The sequence below is a fragment of the Sceloporus occidentalis genome, unplaced genomic scaffold (genome assembly GCF_023333645.1).
Source record: "Sceloporus occidentalis isolate IW3139 unplaced genomic scaffold, rSceOcc1.0.p SCAF_1, whole genome shotgun sequence".
Classification (NCBI taxonomy): domain Eukaryota; kingdom Metazoa; phylum Chordata; class Lepidosauria; order Squamata; family Phrynosomatidae; genus Sceloporus; species Sceloporus occidentalis.
Window position 1 is genome coordinate 288,117,755 of NW_028316981.1, and position 20,779 is coordinate 288,138,533.

At 39.6% G+C, this 20,779-nt stretch overlaps 1 protein-coding gene across 1 annotated transcript; it reads left to right on the forward strand.

The window, feature by feature from the left end:
* Window positions 1-6,054: 6,054 nt before the first annotated feature.
* On the forward strand, window positions 6,055-19,445 carry LOC149324039 (endothelial cell-specific molecule 1-like). Its single transcript, XM_089495653.1, has 3 exons — window positions 6,055-6,517; window positions 11,545-11,700; window positions 16,966-19,445. Exons 1-3 carry the CDS (start codon window positions 6,217-6,219, stop codon window positions 17,064-17,066), a joined length of 558 nt encoding a protein of 185 aa, XP_089351779.1. The 5' UTR covers window positions 6,055-6,216; the 3' UTR covers window positions 17,067-19,445.
* Window positions 19,446-20,779: the final 1,334 nt, after the last annotated feature.

Sequence of the window (20,779 nt, forward strand, 5' to 3'; positions counted from 1 at the left end):
AGAGCAAGACATTTTTTCCTGAGTAATCACCAACATTCCTAGATGTTTCCAAAAATTTTTGGGTTTTCCTTACTGCTGTGATGGGGAAATAGTACCTTAAAAAAAAGGAAAACAGGAGAATCTTCAGAATACCACCTCCTTGAATAGACAACAGCTCTTGCATTTTGTAAATATGCAGAAATCTGCAATACAGACAACTCAGGTTCTGATTGCCCATTGAATTTCTGAAGTGTTTTAAGCTTTGAATGATCCACATCCCTTCACCCATTCATTATTGTTGCCATTCTTCACTAAAATTCAGCCTTGTAACCTATCAAAATCTACTTGTTCTTCTTGCCAGACTCTTCCACAGCACCAGATTTTAAATTTAAGAATCTCCAGTACTAATGGAGATGTTTCTTGACTGAAATTGGAATTTTATAACTAATAGCTAATATTAATTAATACCTACCAGTGGCACTACATTTCTGTGGTGGTGGGAGTGCATGCTCCTGTGAGGCAAGAGGCTATGCTGATGGCAGCAGTGCTGCTGGTAGGGTCTCCCATGTCAGACAGGCTTTTACTGAGGAGGCCAGACTAAGTGGACCAAACAGCTACTGGGCAGCAGCAGTAGTGGAGGATGACATTGGCAGAGGATCTCTCAGAGACAACAGCAGTGGCATCATTATGAAGTATTGTGCAGAAGGCAATGATAAGCCACTCCTGAATGTTTTCCCTGTAAAGTCCTATGGTGAGACAATCCAAAATGAACAAGAGATAGTGCCACAAGACGAACCTCCCAGGTTGGATGGCACTAAATGAGGTAAAGTGTAGGAAGCTATGAGTAACTCTGTGGCTAATGATGCAACTGGACTCAAGTCAAAAGGATGTTCAACTACTGACATGCTCAAAGGTGAAAGTAAAGTCTGAAGCTGTACAACACATATAATAGGAGCATGAAATGTGAGAGGCATGAATCAGGCGAAGCTAGACATTGTAAAACAAGAAATGGAGCGTATAAACATTGCAAAACTTGAGTTGAGCGAGCTAAAGTGGACAGGAATGTGACATTTTGAGTCATATAAATACAGAACAAATGACAATCTAAACAAGAAATGGGGTGGTATTAATAATGAGGAGAGATGTAGCAAAAACGATCAAAGGATATAATGCAAAGATTGACTGAATAATATCAACAAGGCTTCAGGGAAAATTCATCAATATGATCAAAATCCAAATTTATCCTCCAGCTACAGAGGCAGAAGAAGAAGAAATTGAAAGACTCTATGTGAGAGTTAAAGAGGAAATGGATCAAAATAGATTTTGTGGCTGACCATTGGCAACTGGAATGCAAATGTAGGAAATAATCAAAGATAGCACGAAAATCTGGTCTGGGATTAAGAAACGAAGTAGGTGAGATACTGATTGAATTTTATGAGGCCAATGGTTTTTCTTCATCACAAACACATTCTTCAAGCATCCAAAGAGGTGACTGTATCCATCCAACACAGAAATAAAATATACTACATAACTGGAAACAAAAGAGGGAAAAGCTCAATTCTTTCTGCAAAAACATGACCATGAGCAAATTGTGGCACAGATCATAAACTGCTAATGACCTTAGATTGTGTAGATTGTGAAAAACTATGGATCATTGTTTTTAAAATGGCTGTACAACAACATTTGATTGGCCCGATGCATAATCTGTATACAGGAGGAGTGGCTACTGGCAGAAGAAAAAGAATGGTTTCCAATTAGGAAGAGAGTCAGGCAAGACTGCATTTTATCACCCTGTTTAACTGGTGTGCTGAACATATGTACAAAGCAGGATTAGACTGGGAGGAAGGGGTTGTGAAAATCTGAGGAGAGAACATCAAGAATTTAGGATATGCATCTGACACTATACTACTAGCAGAAAATAGCAAAGAGTTGACACAATTACTGAAGAAAATCAAAGAAGAAACTTTATAGGCAAGTTAGAGGTGAACATTAAGAAAACAAAAATAAAGACCACAGATGATTTCCAAAATTTTAAAAGTAGACAATGAGGGCACTGAACTAATTCAAGATTTTTCATACCTTGGCTCAGTCATTAATCAGAATGGAGACTGTAGCCAACAAATCAGAAGAACACTTGGACTGGACTGGGAAGGGGAGCTATGAAGAAATTAAACAAGATCTTGAAATGTTTGTTGTTGTGTGCTTTCAAGTAGTTTCCCACTTATGGCAACCCTGCAATGGGTTTTCTTGGCAAGATTTGTTCAGAGGAGGATTGCCATTGCCTTCCTCCATGGCTGAGAGAGTATGGCTTGCCCAAGGTCACCGATGGGTTTTTATGGTTGAGCAGGGAATCCAACTCTGGTCTCCAGAATCATAATCAGTACTTAGACCACTATGGTATGAGATTTAAAATTGAATATTAAAGTTAGGATTGTCCATGCTATTGTTTTTCCAATTTCTATGTATGGTTGTGAAAGCTGGACAGTGAGGAAAGCTGAAAGGAAGAAAATCAACTCATTTGACATGTGGTGCTACATAAGAGTTCTACAAATACCATTGACTGCTAAAAAGACAAATCAATGGGTCCTAGAACAAATCAAGCCTGAACTCTCCCTTGAAGATAATTAAACTGAGACTGTCATATTTTGGACATTTAACGAGAAGACCTGACTCACTAGAAAAGACAACGATGCTTGGCAAAGTAGAAGGCAGTAGAAAAAGAGGAAGAACACATCACAAATTGATAGACTCAATCAAGGAAGCCACAGCCCTGAGCCTTCAAAATCTGAGCAAGGCTGTTGATTTCAGGTGACTTGGAAATCTCTCACTTTTCACATTACTATAAACTGAAGTCAACTTGACTGTGCTTAACAAAAATGATAGCAATAGAGAGATAATAGCCCTGTCCACCTGTTGTGTAAAAGTGTATAGGGCACTCACACAAACAGGAATGCCACTATGACACCCCCTCCTATCACATGCCTAGTCAAGTCCTGCACCCTTAATGCCCCCATGTTGATTGATAGACTCATGTGGCTCTTCAGAGTTGTTGGACTCCTTCACTGAGTTGCAAACCTGAACTCAAAGCATGGGATGCTAGAGGGGCAACCAGCAGGATCCTTTAGAAGCTGAAATGTGCTGTTCACTTGGCCTCATTTAAATCTCACTAATGGGTCACAGTCCTATGCTAAATATAACATAAGAGCTCCATCAGATGTTCTACAGAAGCACAGAAAGAGGATGTACGTCTTGTGGGGCACATTCTGTTCCCATGTTGAACAACAGCAAAGAACAAACATGCCCTCTCTTTGGATGACAACTGCAACGGGAGGGGGGAGATCAGGGAGAGGAAGCATGAATAATTTATGCTTCCTCTATTGCCCACTTTCTGAAAGACTTAAAGCTTATCTTGGTGTGGGCCAGTTTGATACAGGAAATGAAGATATTCTAAGGGTCCCACATTTCTTTCTGTAAAGTTCTTCATTTTGTGCAAAATGAATCTTCTCATTGAAGAGATCCATCAGTTTCCAGAATGCAGAGATACCAAAGTTTTCTTTGGAAGGAAAAGGAGAAGCATGGAGGCATGAAGTACAAGACATTTGCTTTCAGGGTGGACACTTATTACTGCCAAAGAAGGAAAGAAAGGAAATGTATTATCAAAAGAAGGCAAAAGGAGCCACAGAATGGGAGAAAGTGTGAAAATTGGGAAATGATTAATATAACTTAAACAAAAAGAAATACCCTAAATGTACCAGATCCTGTTTGATCTTGGAAGCTAAGCAAAATTGTCCCTGGTTAGTACTAGGATGGGAGACTGCCAAGGAACACTAGGTGCTGTAGGCTATATTTCAGAGGAAGGAACTGGCTAAATCACCTCTGAATATTCATTGCCTAGGAAAACTCTATGAAATTCCTAGGGTCAGCATAAGATGACTTGAAGCTACATGCACACGCAACATGTCTCAACACTGTAGACATGACTGTGACCAGGTGACTCACATTCTTGCTCATTTGGTCTGCTGTCCAAGTGCTAGCTGTTGATGGTTCAAGATCCCTATTTTGCCTTTTTGTGGCTCATCTTTAAGGCAGATTTTTTTCTTGAAATTCAAGTGTTCATCACATAAAGGACTTCAGATAGATCCAAGTGATCTAAAAAGGCAGAGGACTGACCTCTGCAAAGTAGGATCCATGGCCAAACTACTCATATTTCCAGGTTTCTTCCCATCACTGTCATGCTCAGGACTACTCATAGCAGCATTAAAAACGAGAAGAATATTTAAATTCCTGATTAGAAATTGTCAAGGTCTTTCTCCTCCTTTCTTTTTTCTTTCAAGCTCTGTTTCCAACAAGGAGAAATGTCACTGTATTGTTTATGTCCCCTGAGTTTTCTGCACAGCTACTCTATCAGCAATTCCTTGTAATGGCTTTGATCAGGGGTCGGCAACCTCTGGCCCGCGGGCTGCATCCGGCCTGCGGAGGCCTTTGAGCTGGCCCCTGGCTGCTCCTGCCACCGCCGCTGCCGGTTGCGGCTTTTCGCCGCTCTGGGCGCCGTCATTTTGGGGAAAAATGGCAGCGAAGTCTTGCGCGACCTCAGGGAAGGTCGCGCGACCTCTTGCCACCATTTCCCCCCAAAAATGGCGGCGCCCAGGGCTCCAACGGTGTCAGCTGGCCTCTGCGAGGCCCGTTGCAATCGCTGGGGCCCTCTAGGAGGGCTCCTGCGACAGCAGTGGGCCTCCCAGAGGCCCGTTGCCTTTGCTGGGGTCCTCCAGGAGGGCTCTGGCGGTGGCAGTGGGCCTCTGGGAGGCCCATTGCCTTCGCTGGGGCCCTCCAGGAGGGCTCCTGCAGCAGCAGCGGGCCTCCCAGAGGCCCGTTGCCTTCACTGGGGTCCTTGATGAGGGCTTCAGCAGCGGCAGCGGGCCACTGGCATCAGGGGCCAACAAAGAGGGGGAGGCCTCCAGCGCTGGCGGTCCCCGCCGGCTCTTTCCCGGCCTCTGACAGGGGCCAGCAATGAGGAGGTGGCCCCCGACTCAAAAAGGTTGCCTACCCCTGGCTTTGATAGTGTGAGTGCAGCCCATTCAAGCAGAGAGAAATATGCAAACCTTTAGTGCTGGTTCTTTTTTCAACAGAAGGTTGGAAATGTCTCCATGCAATCAGTGGAGGCGAACAGCAGAAAGACTGGGTTATTGAAGCAGGCGTCTTTGATCAAAACTTGAAAGAAACCTATTATTATTATTATTATTATTATTATTATTATTATTATTATTATCAGCCTCTATCTCTGGGAAAGATAGTAAACTGATAACTTTCTGAGGTACATGAAGATGAAATCACAAGTCCTTGTCATCTGTCTTACCCTGTTATCTTTGGCATTTGCCTTTGAATGTAATACCATGGTTATCTAACAAACTAAATATTGACAGGATAATTCTTCTTTCTTTCTAAGAATACTCTCCTTTAACTATAAAAGATGATATATTGTCCTTCTTTCCTTTTCTTCCAGTCACAATGCCTTTCTTTAATCCTCAGGACAGTGATGCCTTTATTGGTTATTGGTATCACTGTCTTGTGGATTTTGGATGTTATTGTACTTTGCTGCATGGCCAACACGACTACCCCGCATATGTTTTCTGAATGTATTTCCTTTTTAGCAAGACTTAGGCAAAATGGGATGTAAACACAGAAGCTATATACTGAAGCTATATGAGCTCTCTTCCTGATTTCTCCCTCTCTTTTTGCAAGAGCTGCTTTTGAGGGAGACAACTGTGATTTCCAAAAAGGGATAAAGCCAATGTCAGAACAACTCTTGTCCTGAAGGAAGGTATGTGTAACCTATTACTGCTCTCCCCCCCCCACCCCTCCGTGTGCACTTTTCTGGCAGACGCCCTTGAGCATTTGAGAGACGGATGTGAGAGAATTTTCAGTCTATTGGAAAACAACCCAACTAAACATAACAGATTACATCAGCTCAGGCTTTTCAATTCCTGGATGGCAGTAGCAGTGCTAATCCAACCTTCATCCTGGATTTCGCAAAGTAAAACAAGGGAGGCTGGCAAGAGGACAGATTGAGGAAATTGACGAGTGCAGGCCTTGTGGGCAATAGGCTGTATAAAGCTCAAAACTGTAGGCTGGCCTTCAGCTACTACTTTGGGTTCTTTCCTGCTGCATCCCAGAGCAGAAGACCTCAGGATTTTTTCAACCTGTTCCTTGGAGTGAACTGTGTCATTATCACTAAAAGACATGAATAGTTTTCTTGCTTTCATTTTATTTCTGGTACCCATGCATGTTAGAGCTACCTGGAGTGCAAAATACGCAGTAGACTGCCCTGAATCTTGCAACAGCAATGAATGTAAAAACCCTCTGCACTGTAAGCGGACGGTGCTGGATGACTGCGGCTGCTGCAGGGTATGTGCTGCAGCTTTGGGGGAGACTTGTTACCGGACCGTTGCAGGTATGGATGGTGTCAAATGCGGCCCTGGATTGAAGTGCCAATTTTTTTCCGAAGAGGATGATTTTGGTGATGAGTTTGGTATCTGCAAAGGTAAAGAATGATCACTGGATAAAATGCTTGCCATGACAATGATGATGTTAGTGACAATGATGATGCATGTATATAGATTGGGGATGGCTGCTATTTAGATTAGGGATGGCTCCTGAAAATCTATGTGTACCTTCAAGGTGCCTGAATTTCATAAGGTTTTCCTTATGGAATACTCAGAGGTGGTTTGCCATTGCTTTCTTCTCAAATATACAGCACCTGATATTCATTGGTGGTCTCCCATTCAAGTAGAGCTGACCCTGCTTCCAGGATCAGACAGGATCTGATACCCTCAGAGGATACCCATTTAGAATTTCATTTTGGGATGGCACAATTCCTTTGAAATGGAAAAAAAAAAAACACAAACCCCAAACGCTTCCATGATATGGTTATTTCTATCATTAACATGAATAATGCCTTGAGTTTAACGTAGGTCATATTTTTTGTGTTGATATAGTTATGGCTGCCAATTTGAACAGCTTTTAAAGGGAATTAAATTTATGAATATAATAATTTTATGAATATCATAAAACAAAGTGACTCATTGGAAAAAATGATTATGCTTGGTATAGTGGGAGGCAGTAGGGAAAGAGTGAGACCACACTACAGGTGGATTGATTCAATCAAAGAAGCCACATCCCTGAGTTTGTCAAGACTTGCATAGGGTGGTTATTGACTGGGACTCTTGGAGGTTTCTCATGCCTAGATTTGCCAGAAGTTGAGACTGACTTCACAGCAAATAACATTTTTTTTAACACGGAGATTAGGGCCATCAGTGGCTATAAGTCAAGATGACTATATATTACCTCCAGTTTCTAAGGCAGTGTGCTTCAGTATATCAATTCACTTGATGTACAGTATAATTGTGGGGCATGGATGGGAGGATATACTTGCACTCATGTTCTGCTGGTGACCATTCCCAAGGCAACTGGTTGGGCACTGTGTGACCAGAATGTTGGTCTAGATAGGCCTTGACCCTGTATAGCTATTCTTGTGTTCTTATATTTTGTAAATGGAAAGATGGGACTTAAAGAATGTCACCTAACACTCCCAGGAAAGCTGTGGCTGAGGATTTAAGCTATCATCATTGTATCTACTGCAGCTTTGTCCACAGAGAAAAAGTCATTTCAGAAATGTTATGTGGGAGGTACAGGAAAAAATCTCATAAGTGTGGGCTTAGGCTAAAATGTCTGACCAGGAGTGGATATTATGATAGATACATAGTTCACGTGAAGCAGCTGTAGAAAAGATCTGTGCAAATAGAAACCCACATCCACCAGCACAGATGTAGACACTGTGTTCTTATACCAAGAAAATTATCTCAGAGATGTCGCTGCAGTAGCTGCTCTCCCACACCAAGATGGGTGATGGGTGGCTTCATGGCAAATGTTTCCTTGCCCACTCCATCCTTCTCACTCAGTACCAAAGAAGCCTGATACTATTATTGCTACTACTAGCTTGTTTTCCCCAATTTGGGACTCAAAGCAACTTATAATAGTTAAAACAAACATAGTTAAAAATAAATAGCAAATCATATAATTTGAAATCATTTAATGTGGTGCCATTGCACATGCAAATATGTATTTCCTGTCGAGCAATATTTGTCTGCTCATACTGTATTATCATTTGTTTGTTGTGCATTCTTTTGCACTTTTCATTGTGTACCTATTGAACATTGACCATTCTGTCATGCATTTGGTTGCACAGTGTTGCCACTCACCCCAAGGATTGCATAGTATAATCAACACCTAATTCTGCACACAGAGAGATTTACCTGACACAGATTCACCATGTGATTGTGACTGCAGAAGGCTGCCTCTGCTGGAGGATATAGGTCCCTAGTTGCACTGTGATACCTTAGAGCAGTTTTGTGTCTGCTTTTTCCTCTGTAAGAAAGAAATTCAGTATTTCTTAAACAATACATTATTATAGATCAGAACAGGTCCTGCAGCCAAGAAATCAGAAGAGGACTAAGAATGGGGAGGGCAGCTATGAAAGAACTACAAAGGGTCCTAAAGAGCAAAGATTTACAATGAAGCATAGAGGTTAAAATCATACAAGCAATTATATTCCTCATTATCATGTATGGATGCGAGAGCTGGACAATTAAGAAAACAGAGTAAAAGAAAATAAATTAATTTGAGATGTGGTGCTGGAGAAGAGTGCTGAGGATACTGTGGACAGGCAAAACCCCCAAATAAATGGGCCCTAGAACAAATCAGACCTGAGACCTCCCTGGAAGCAGAGATGTTTAAACTGAGGCTGTTGTACTTTGGCTACATTATGAGAAAGCATGGCTCATTAGAAAAGACAATAATGCTAGGAAGAAAGAGAGGAGACCACATGCTAGAGGGATGGACTCAATTAAGGAGGTCACGGGTATCAATCTGCAAGAACTAAGAAAAGTAGTGGAAGATAGGGAGTCTTGGAGATGTCTCATCCACAGGGTAACCATGAGTCAAGATCGACTCAAGGGTAGTTAATAGCAACAATAAACATTATTCAGGATTTCTCACCTCATTCACAGCTATTTCAATTCTGCCTTCTCTCTTCCCCTTTTTAATCCCCAGCCTTCCATTAGCTCACACCTTCTCAAGAAAGCATGGTTTATTTACAGGATACAACAAACGGTTTTGTTGGCTAGACTTAAATAGCTTGAGGGTGCTTTCACACAATGCATTTATGACACTATTATTCCACTTTAACTGCCATAGTTCCTATGGAATTATGGGATCTGTAGTTTCATGAAGTATATAGGAATTCTGTCAGGAAGCTCTAGTGCTTCTCCAAACTGCAAATCCCAGGATTCCATAAGATGTTGTCATGATATTTAAACTATAACCACAGTGCCATAATTGTGTAGTGTGAAAGGGCTTTCAGTGTCTTTCTTGTACAATTTACATTATTACGTAGTTACTGCTAATGGATAGTATTTTTTTGGAGCAGGGAGATGCTTCTATAACTCAGTTGGGTATTGTGATCAGTGTAGATCACTGTAATATAGGGATTAAATTAGCACTGAAATCACAGTTTTAATGTTTCAATGCGATTTGTTTTATTGTTTTTATGTAGTATTTATTCATATTTGTAGCAGTGGCTGGTGGACCTGATGACAGATTATAAACCTGTTCAAAATTTTATTCTGAACTTTCAAAAGTCATCTAAGGTATTGGATTTATTTTGAGGTTAGAGTTCAGGACTTTGGATAGTGCCTTTAAAGTCTGGACTGAAAGGCAAAGCAGATTCACCAGCCTACTGACATTGGAACCAGTGTCCATCAACATTCATTTGAAGTTTTTTACATACTTTGGTGACATTCATGGAAAGGCAATATACAAATATCTATAATAAATTAAGAAAAGTGGATATACGTGTAAGTCTGCTTTAAGGCCCCATATATGAACAGACCCTGAAAATCCATTTCTACCTCAAACTCTACATCTAAAACTGGAGTGGACTTCATGAAGCTCATGAGACCCCTAAGTGTGCCCCTTGAAGCTCCCCAGAAGCTACTTGTTCCTATGCCCTGGGCTGACATTTTATTTTATTGTCTATCTTAAATAAATCCATATTTTACCAGACTCTTTACATTTGGTATCATGCTTAAAGTACTGGACTCTCAGGAGTAGTTGAGAATCAGAAGCTAAGAGAGGTCAGCTGAGTCACCAGAAGTCAATGTTAGATAGCTGAATATAAGAAGCTAATTGGGTAACTTGGGATAGTCACTATCTTTCATCTTAATCTACTTCATAGGGCTGCTGTGAGGTTAAAACAAGGAGAGCAACCCAAATCATGTACCTTGTTGACTGAAACGGAGATAAAACTGTAATGAATATGCAGGTGCCTTTTTGTGGTACTGAACAAGTGTGAGACAAGACAAAAACATTTTAACAAACCCCAATAATTTGTGGCAGGAAGGAAAGGCTGCATTCATATTTGCTGTTTGATTTCCTGTTTCAGCCACATGCCAGTACCAAAACAGCCTCAGAAATAAACTTGTGTGCATGTAATTGTTAGCTTCAGCCTACTTCTTAAATGCTGCAGTAATTCTGTTGACTTTGCCCTTTAAAATCACCCAAAGCCTCCTGAAAATAAAAGTACAGGTGAAACTCTCATAGAGGACAAAAGCAATAGCCATATTATACTAGATCAGACGCCACTGAGATTACCTAAACCACCTGTCAAATTGCAGATGGAAAACAGTGGTAGAACAGTAGTCTGTTGGTGAATGGACACAAGCCTTTGACAGGGGCAAAAGCCATTCTGCTGCCTGAAAGCAACCCCTTTCCCCAGAATGATAATCTCATCTAACAATTTTCTGCCTTTCATCACAACCAAAATGAACCAAAGTGGTTATCTTACTTTGCTTAATGATTGGGCTGGAACTGCTGACCCTGGGGCTCCTTTGCCTAATGCTATGAACTCTCCCAACACATCACAGGACTGTAAGTCACATTGCGTGTAGATGCTCCTGTGTTTAATCAGGATCAAAGGAGAGCAGATTGGGGGGAAAAAACCCTTCCGATAATTATATAAATTAAACCTCTTTACTAACATCTGTAGAAAATATGCAAAAACAGTTTTCAAACTGTGTCATTCAAAAGATCTTAGCCATTGAGGATACAACCCAAAAAGTGAATCCTACTGTCAGTCTTAACTAAAGCAGACACATTAAGTCAATGGGATCTATTGACATGTTGATACTCCCTTCAGCAGCTAATTCAGTTGGGTCTACTCTAGTTGGGTCTAACCAACCAGCTTCAGTTGGTCACTGACAATGGAGTAAGTCCAATGGACTTACTGCTGAGTAGATGATTGATTTGTAAATAATTTTTAAACAATAAACAATACACTCTTGTGCATTTTACTCTGAAGTAAGCCCCTCTTTGTTCAATAGATTTACTTCAAGGTATCTTAGAAAAGAATTACAGCCTAGGTTAAGTAGCATGAAGTAGAATAATAACCACAAAGTTCTTGACTTGGGAACTGTATTCGTAGTACATATTGTCATTTCATTTTTTGTCTTGCAGAGTGTCCTTATGGCACATATGGGTTAGAATGCCGAAGAACATGCAATTGTCCATCTGGCATATGTGACAGAGTGACTGGGAAGTGTTTAAAGTTTTCATTTTTCCAGCTGGCTGCCTCAAAACCTCCCAGCCGACGAAAATTAATTCCACATGCAGGTAAATCTGAGACTAACTTCTTGAAAACACAATGAGTTTGGGTATTCTCCTGTGTGATTTGCATTGAGGACATATGTAAGAATATTTTCAACAGGGCTGTCCCAAGATATTTCCAAAGGCAAAGGGCAAAATGATGCCCCCATCTCAAAGTCCATATTCAGTCAAACTAGACTGACAACAATTCTACAAAAACACTGGTAATGAGATAACATACTTCATAGCTCTTGAAAGGGTGAGCTAAGAGGGTCTAGAGCAAGTCAAATAGCTTTTCCTCCCAAAAGAGAATAGCCAGACAACTCAGGAGGAAGGGTTGGTTGTTGCCTCCCCGCAAAATATGCTGTTTGAGGAGATAGCTTCACTCTGACCAGTAGCAGAACTAGCGGCAACTATTGTAACACTATGAAGTCGAAGGTTTTCATGGCCGGCATCCATAGCTTTTTGTGGGTTTTTCAGGCTATGAGGCCTTGTTCTAAAGAGTTTATTCCTGATGTTTCACCAGCAGCTGTGGCTGGCATCTTCAGAAAATGCTGGCATTGAAAATATGAAGAATAAACTCTTCTAGAACATGGTCTCATAGCCCGAAAAACCCACAAAAACAAAAAACAAAAAACTGTACCACTATACTTGTTAGCTGTTTAGTTTACTTGTTTATGAACAAGCATATGGGGAAATAGACTCAAGTCTACAAAAGCGCATGCTACCAGCTTTCTTTCAGTCTCAAAGATGCTACAAGATCTATTTGTGTATTTGTTTAGGAGGGCTTTCTCATGCATTGTGTAATGTACCTTACTTGTAGGAGCATCTGAAATGAATAGATATTTACTGATTCTAAGCTGGTAACACAATGTTCTTACCTAAATACATATACAGAGTGGAGTTCAGAAAATTATTTGTCATCTATCGCTTTGATTCTTTCTTTGGAAGAGCAATTATAATCCCCCAAATCAAAGAATTGTGTCTATTTACATTACATAAAGTAGAGATGGGGAAACTGCAGCCCATAACTGTGTATGGCCTTCAGGGGCTGCCTGACGCTGTAGGTCTCCCACATCCCAGTTTTTTTCCCTTTGGTGCAAATCACCCCAAATGTGCATATTGATACTAGAGAAGGTAAGAATATTCCATAATGTTCTAAAACTAGCAAAAATAAGAAGTTACTCAAGTATTGGGAAACTCTGATGAGGAAAATCCTAGACTGAAGAGAATCTTCACACTTTGGAATTTCTTCTGCATAGAATTAGCACATATTTTTGTAGAGATACGAACATTTTCTTCAAAAGAAACAGCATTTTATGTGTAGAAAATAATATTCCTGTGAATCGATCCTGTTTTGCTGCAGACAATGCTGGGAGTTGCTGAAAATATTCTTGCAGTGAGAAGAAAACTGCTAAAACATAACTGTTTTCTTCAATATTGAAATCAGTGAAAAATGACATCCCTATTACTCCCTGGAAGCTAGGAGCGGCAGATAGCTAACATACATTCCACAGAACAAAACTACTGTATCTAGAAACAAAAGTAGAAATTGCTCCTGGTTTTGTTTTCAGCTGATTTTCAGCCAATTTTCTGGGTGATGCAGCCCAACACAAGGACAAAACTGGCTGAAATCCTCAAAGGAACAGATATAGCATATGAATATGCTCCATGAAAATTTGAAAATGCTTCATGACTGAGGCATCATTGAAAACAAGACAGATTTGTCGAAGGCATCTGAATGACTGTGACATAAGCTTTAATAGACTGGCAATGCCCACTTTAACAAATGCATGATGTGCCACTGATGACAAGTATCAAATATATCGGGTTTTCAATCCAAAACAGCTTGCAGCAGAATAAACCTGCAGCTTCCAAAGGTGTCAGGAAATTCTTGTGTTGTTTCTGTCCCAAGAGACTTGTTAGTCATCTGGAATCAGTCATCATCAGTTATCACACCTACGCAACTGCTTTGCAAATTAAATGAGTAACTTCTTGGAAGGGAGAGGCTCAGGGCTTCTTTTGAATTTATCTATTTGGTTTTGAGACTTAGCTAATTTTATTTTAAAACATGTAGAATGAGCCCTTAATATCTGCTGGGGGTTGGTTCCCGACCATCCCATGGATACCAAAATCTATGGATTTAATATTAAATACAATGACATAATAAAATGGTGTCCCTTATATAAAATGCAAAAAGGTTTTCTTTTTGGAATACATATATTTATTGAATATTTTCAAGCCATAGATGCTTGAATCCATGGAGAAAGAATCCATGGATAAGGAGGGCTGGCTGTATAACTTACATGTCTTTTCTCCTGAGAGTTCAAGGTGGCTTTTAAAAAAAACCAGCCCTTAAAAACAGGCTTATAATTTAAAACAAATGCCACTAAACATAAAAACAGCTGCAAAAGGACCATGTACAACAGGACCCTGACAAAGCTTATGTTCTTCTGCCAAAAGCTGCCTATCAGACAATCCCATAAGGTTAGCATGCCATGGCTGTCAAGCTGTCCCATGACATTTTAGCCACCTGAGACACCTTCTAAAGTAAAGGTGCATAGGATGTTAGTCCACTCAAGTTAATTTGGTACCTGAGGCCAAATATTTTACAAGTGCCTCTTCCCTCTTCCTGGCAGAAAAAAAAAATTAAACCAAAATGACACAAATTTTCTGTCCTTCCTGGACACAGCTAGAATCCTGTTGGTGATATGTCAAGGATTTCACCACGACATGTACTTTTGGAGTCATTACAGAAGGAGATACTTAGTATTTCCTTCAGCAGCACTATAATCCCTGGGTATACAGTACTGCCTCGGGGGCTCCCTCATACAGCTCCACCCTCTAGGTCACTGACTGAAGTGACCACATCAACTGTGAGTAATGATGGAACTAGCCCTGGTGGTAGCTACCCTTTCCCCTTTGCTTCTAACTACAGCTGGGATCCTGTTGGCTAGACCCATTAAATCAGTTTTTGAATGATGAGTAACACATATGTAAATCCAATTGAGTCAGTGGCTCTACTCTAGTTGGGTCTAACAATAGAATCTAGACCACTTTCCCCTCTCACCTTTCCCTTTGCCTATTAGTTTCCAGTCACAATACAAGGTGTTGGTTATTACCTTTAAAGTCCTACATGGCCTGGGTTCAACCTAAGGGATCACTTACTTCCATACAATCCACCCTGCACTCTCAGGTCCTCCGGGAGGAATTTACTGCAACCAAAAAAGATCAGACTAACTGCAACCTCCCAGACTGTGGAATGGCTTGACGGAGGAGATCCATCAAATCACCAGCCTGGACAGCTTCAAAAAAGCTGTTATGACAGATCTCTTCTGGCAAGCCTTTCCTGAATAGATCCACTCATCTATAAAGGAACTCCCTCCCCCCCACATTATGTATCCCCACCACTGCCCATTAGTTATTGGCTTTTAATAGTTCTTTTTTAATAGTTTAAATTTTAATAACAATATGTTTAATTCTTTTTAAGGGGGGGTTAAGATGTTTTGTATTGTATATTTGTTGTATTTTAAATTGTAAGCTGCTTTGTTTGCTTTACAGAAAAAAAGTGGGATATAAATAAAAGTTTTATTAGTTTTATTTATTCTTTTTTGTCTGTCCTGGGCAAACTAGAAGTAATGTCACATCTTTTCTTGGCACCGCTTTCAGCTACAACAAATGGGTTAAAATGCTGTTTTGTTGCATTTAGGGAAGTTTTGAGGTGAAAAACTACCCAAATATAATCGGGGAGGGGGGGGGCAATTAAAAGAATTAAACAGTTTCACTTGGCTTCAGGTGTTTGTCAGGATTCTTCGGGGAAATGAAAGTGAGGTTTGGAGGCTGTGTATGGCCTGCAAGCCACACTTTCCTCATTCTTAGTTTATGCCCTTGTTTAGTTGGCTGTGTTTTCTTTCTGAGCTCAGTGGGATGGTAATGGTGATCAACAACTGGATAAGTACTTTAGAATTTAAGTATGAGATCTTGGCCAGGAAAGTCATTTTGGGTGATTTTAAAACTTTTCCTGTTTTTTCAAGGTGCATTAATTCATCTGTAGTGAAGCCTAGTGGGAGATGTAATTCCTAATTACTGTATATACTCATGTATAAGTCTAGAAATTTTAGTCAAAAAATTGACCCAAAAAACCTGGGTCGACTTATCCATGGGTCAATGGAAGTATTGTACTTTAACTCTTATCTATATATAAAAGGAGCCATCCCTATCCCCTTTCTCTGAATAAAAGGCAAGAGCATAGTCCATCCTGGGAGCACCAAAAAGAAGCATGGATTATCCAGCCTTTAGGATGAGCACAAACAGTTATGTCTGCCACAATTTTCAAAGTTCTTTGGTATCATTCTCCTTTGCATCATCCTTTACATCCTTGGTTACATGCTCCTAAATTTTACCCTAGACTTATCCAGGGGTCATATCAAAATCCATGATTTTGGCCCCAAAATCTGCCCTTGATTTATACATGAGGTCAACTTATAGTTGAGTGTTTATATGGTAATTAATATAATTAAAAGAAGCATAATTAAAAGAATAACATAATTAAAAGCATTATTACCAGTAATCACATAACTAAAAGAAATGAATGCATAACAAAATGGCTATTAGTTGGAAGACAGGTATATCTGGGGCACAGTCCATCCTCCTGTATGCTTCTAATGGCATTTGGAGATGGGGAACCACCAACGTCTTGTTAAATTTTACCTTTGACCCAGCCTTCATTTCGGTGCAAGTACTTAGGAATACGTTTTTTTTTTTTGCAATAAGAGACCTTGTGAACTTGCTGTATGTACATCTACCTCTCCATCTACTCCCCCAGCGCTGAATGTGCAGGTTACTTATGCTCTGAGTAGGAAGAACAAGCTGGTTAGATCTACAGTTAGTAGATATAAATGGGTCTCCCATATTAGGTAATGTCAAGATACCATTGAAAATAGCTCACGTCCAGCTATGAGCCAGGAGAAGATCGAGGGACATGTACTTGCTGGATCATGGTGAACGGAAGCTGGTGGCTTGGATGTCAGTAGAGTATAAATCCACTCTGTTTTTTAATCTTTAATGGTACTATCCAAAGTGATGGACATAATTTGTGGATAGGGTTTGGCATCTTGGATATTGCCTTTAAAATTTGGATTAACACCCAGGATGGAATCACCTCCCCAATGGAGAAATCAGTCTCCACTGATCATGGGCATGATGCTTAAAGACAATATAGACTATGACGCACACATATGGGACAACACAATGTAATAAAACCTTTCTCTTTTTCTCTATTTTAACTTGCAGAAAATGACATGGGATCTGGTGATGATAATTCTGTAAAAGAAGATTTTGTCAAAGAAAAAGCCATTCACTCTCCAATAATGAAATGGCTAAACCCTCGCTGATATTAGCCTATATGGGTTGGACCTTTAAACCAATGCTTTCTTCAATTTTATAATTAATATTCAACAACCCACTTTAAAGACCATAGATCTCCAGCAAAGGAACTGGTAATGTGTAATAAAATCCAATCTGTATATCTTCAGGAAAAGAACAAACTTTCTGTATGAGACTATGTACAGTGTACATGATTTTTAGAACATGTTTTGATAATTATTTGAATAGTAAATGCAAGATGGTAGTAGATGCTTTTTGAATTGTTGAATGTAAACTACTGTTGGTTTTTTTAAAAAATACAAGAATTTAAAACCAGCAGTCATCTCAAGTCTGAAAGCCCTACACAAAATATTTGTTCATCTAAAAACGGGAAATGTACGGCAATAAAAGTTAAAAAATGCAAAGTTTATAACTAATATCATTGGCTAAATTCAGTGGTTCACTTAAATCAGTGGTGGGAATCATGCAGCCTTCCAGGTGTAGTTGGATTGCAAGTCCCAGACATCATAATCAGCAAAGTCATTAATGAGGAATGCTAGGACTTGCAGTCCAACAGCATCTGGAAGGTCCTTTGAGTCCCATCCCTGATTTATAACATTACAGTATAGAGAACTGATGAATGTAATAGAAGGGACTAAGAAAAGCCTTAATTTTGAAGATAAAAACTACATTCCAATGTGTCTTCACTCAGCAATTAATTGTACAAACTAAGTGGGACTTACAGGATCAGGATACATGACACAATCCAACACACTATTCATATTTGCTTTTAGGTCATTGCTACTATGCTCAGTAGGCCAAACTCTTTAGTAAGCGGTCAAAGGAATGTTCCTTAACCCATTTGAAAATGTATCACTCTCCTTAAGCACATTCATTTCTGTGTCAAATTATGACTTAAAGATATGTTCAAAGATAGACTGCTTCAATCGCAACAACTACAGTGAGATATACAGGGACTGTATGAAACTTCAGACTTCAGTTAACTTTTAAGAAGAAAGAATAAATTAAAACGCATCCTTTGTATATGAAACACCATCTACTAGCTACCAGCAGTTTGTAATACTTATTCATCACCAGTTTAGCAAACACAAGTAGCTGTAGCTATTTGTGTGTTGTGTGTGTGTGTGTGTGTGGGGGGGGGGACATTTTCAGACAAAATGCATCACAGCAGGTTTTGATCATTTCTTAATAACCATTGTGAATAATGCATGCTTTTACCAGGCAGACTGAAGGGATATGGAACTAATGCAGCTTTGCCAAGGCCTCCGAAGGAAATGGAAGATGAAACTTTCCTTATTTCTACAGTGTAGATGTGTCCTAGATGTTGCAGCTCTGCATGAGTCCAGGGATCACTACCATTCAAGAAAATTGTGACCTATGTAGACACCATGAGAGTGGGCTCCTTTGAAAAGGAGAAAAGAAAACAATATTCAGTCCAAATCCAGTCATTCCGACACAAACACAGAAATTGCTCTTTAGCTCTGTCACTGTCCTCAGATTGCCAATTATACACAGGTTAAGTTTCACTTATCCAAAATTCCAAAATTGTCCCCATGGATGGTGGAGATAGTGACAACCTTTGCTTTTTGGTGGTTTAGTGTACACGAACTTTGTTTCATGCACAAAATTATTTAAAATATTGTGCATAACATTACTTTTAGGGTATAAGGTGTATATGAAACATAAATGAATTTTATGTTTAGATTTGGGTCACATCGCCAAGATATCTCATTACGTATATGCAAATATTCCAAGACTCAGAAAACTCAGAAATCGAAAATACTTCTGGCCCCAAGCATTTTGGATAAAGAGTACTCAACCTGTACATTAATTCTCTTCTGTTGAAATTATTGAGATTTAAAAAGCTTTATAATATCTCCTTTTATATTAGAATTCTTCACAGGTAACTAGAGTGTAAGCATTAACATTAGGAATGGTTCTATCTTTCATAATGTATTTATTGGAGTAAAATCAATTTTCCCCCTTGCCAGTAGCACCAGAATTTAGGCCAGCTTGAATATCTGAACTGAGTTAGGAATCTGAAGAGTTCACAATGAGAGTGCCAGTACAACCAACATTACAGAAGTGAAAACAATTTCCCTGTTAAATAAATGGATCATCTGAAAACAAGTAAGATTTGATGCGCCTCCAGGAAATTTTGAGTTGAAGAAAAGGGAGCAAGCCGCTCATGTAGTTTGGCAGGCAGGATGAGAGAGTTTATTTAAATAGCACTGTGAATAGTTACATGAATTGAACTCTTTTGTTACTGTCCTTTGCCAAATATTCATGACTATGCTAGATCCTTGAATGTGCATGTAATAAACTAACTGTTATTATAAGAGATTATTGTTATTATTATTATTGCTCAATAAAATGGAGAAAATCTATTGCTTTCTGCTTTCTGATTTTTGTTCAGATAGTCAAATCTAATACAGGATTAGTGCACATTGCTTATGCTTTTACACTCTCATTTTTATGCAGGCAACAACTATATATTTGTTGTGCATGTCAAAACCAGACTTTATATAAAAGTATATAATTGTTGGGATACAGAGAAAGGTTGGTTAAAAGGTTAGGGGTGGAAGATGACTGTAAAGATAAAAGTATTCCTCTTTGACAAGGTTGTCAAGTTGCGACCGACTGTAGGCAGCAGTACTCATCTCCATTACTAAGCCAAAGAGCCAGCGTTGTCAAAGATGACTCTTTAATCATGTGGCTAGCATGACTTCACAGAATGCTGTTACCTTCCCACCGAAGTGGTATCTATTTATCTACTTGCATTTTTACATGCTTTTGAACTGCTCGGTTGTCAGAAGCTGGGACTAGTGATGGGAGCTTACTCTGCCACACAGCGCCTGGGTCTCAAACAGCCAATTTGCCAATCTTACAATCTTGAGAGTTGGCATCTTCTCTTCTTCTCCTCAGTAGCCCTTTCATACCTTCTGAAGAATAGGGTGTCTTTCTGGGACTGTTAACCATTTGATGTATACAAAATAGTCAATGCTGTGAAGCTGCAAAATATTTTTATCGCAGCACGAATATTAAGTGAAGAAAATGAAGTAGTACTTGCTGGTTGCATAAATATTCATCTGTTTTGCTATGACACAATTAAATAAGCTCCAACATAACTCACTGCCTCCTGAAGTCTCAGAAGTAGTTAGAATGGAATCCCCTTGTGTTCAGTTCCACTGCCATGTGATTTCAGATCAAATGTGGTTCTTTTCGGAAGGCCTCAGAATTTGTTGGAGAGCACATTTAAACCAACAGCTTCATGAAGGCCCAGGAGCTACTAAAATAAGTCCAGGATAAAATTGTGTGGGAGCAACCATCAGGGTTGGGTGATAAAACAATATGTATATTTGTGAACATCTCTGGAGCATGGTTTTTTGTGGGTTTTTTGGGCTATGTGGCCATGTTCTAGAAAATTTTCTTCTTGACATTTTGTCAGCATCTGTGGCTGGCATCTTCAGAGAATGCTGCCGAAACGTCAGGAAGAAAATTTTCTAGAACATGGCCACATAGCCCGAAAAACCCACAAAAAACTATGGATGCCGGCCATGAAAGCCTTCGACTTCACATCTCTGGAGCACCATTAAATTGACTCTTACCAAATGAAAAGAATATAATTCGATTGCAACTCTGCCTACAGAAGATTGTCTACTAAAACGTTGTGACAGGTAAGGAGGGCATTAGTGTGAGAAACAGCCAAGAAGCCAGTGAT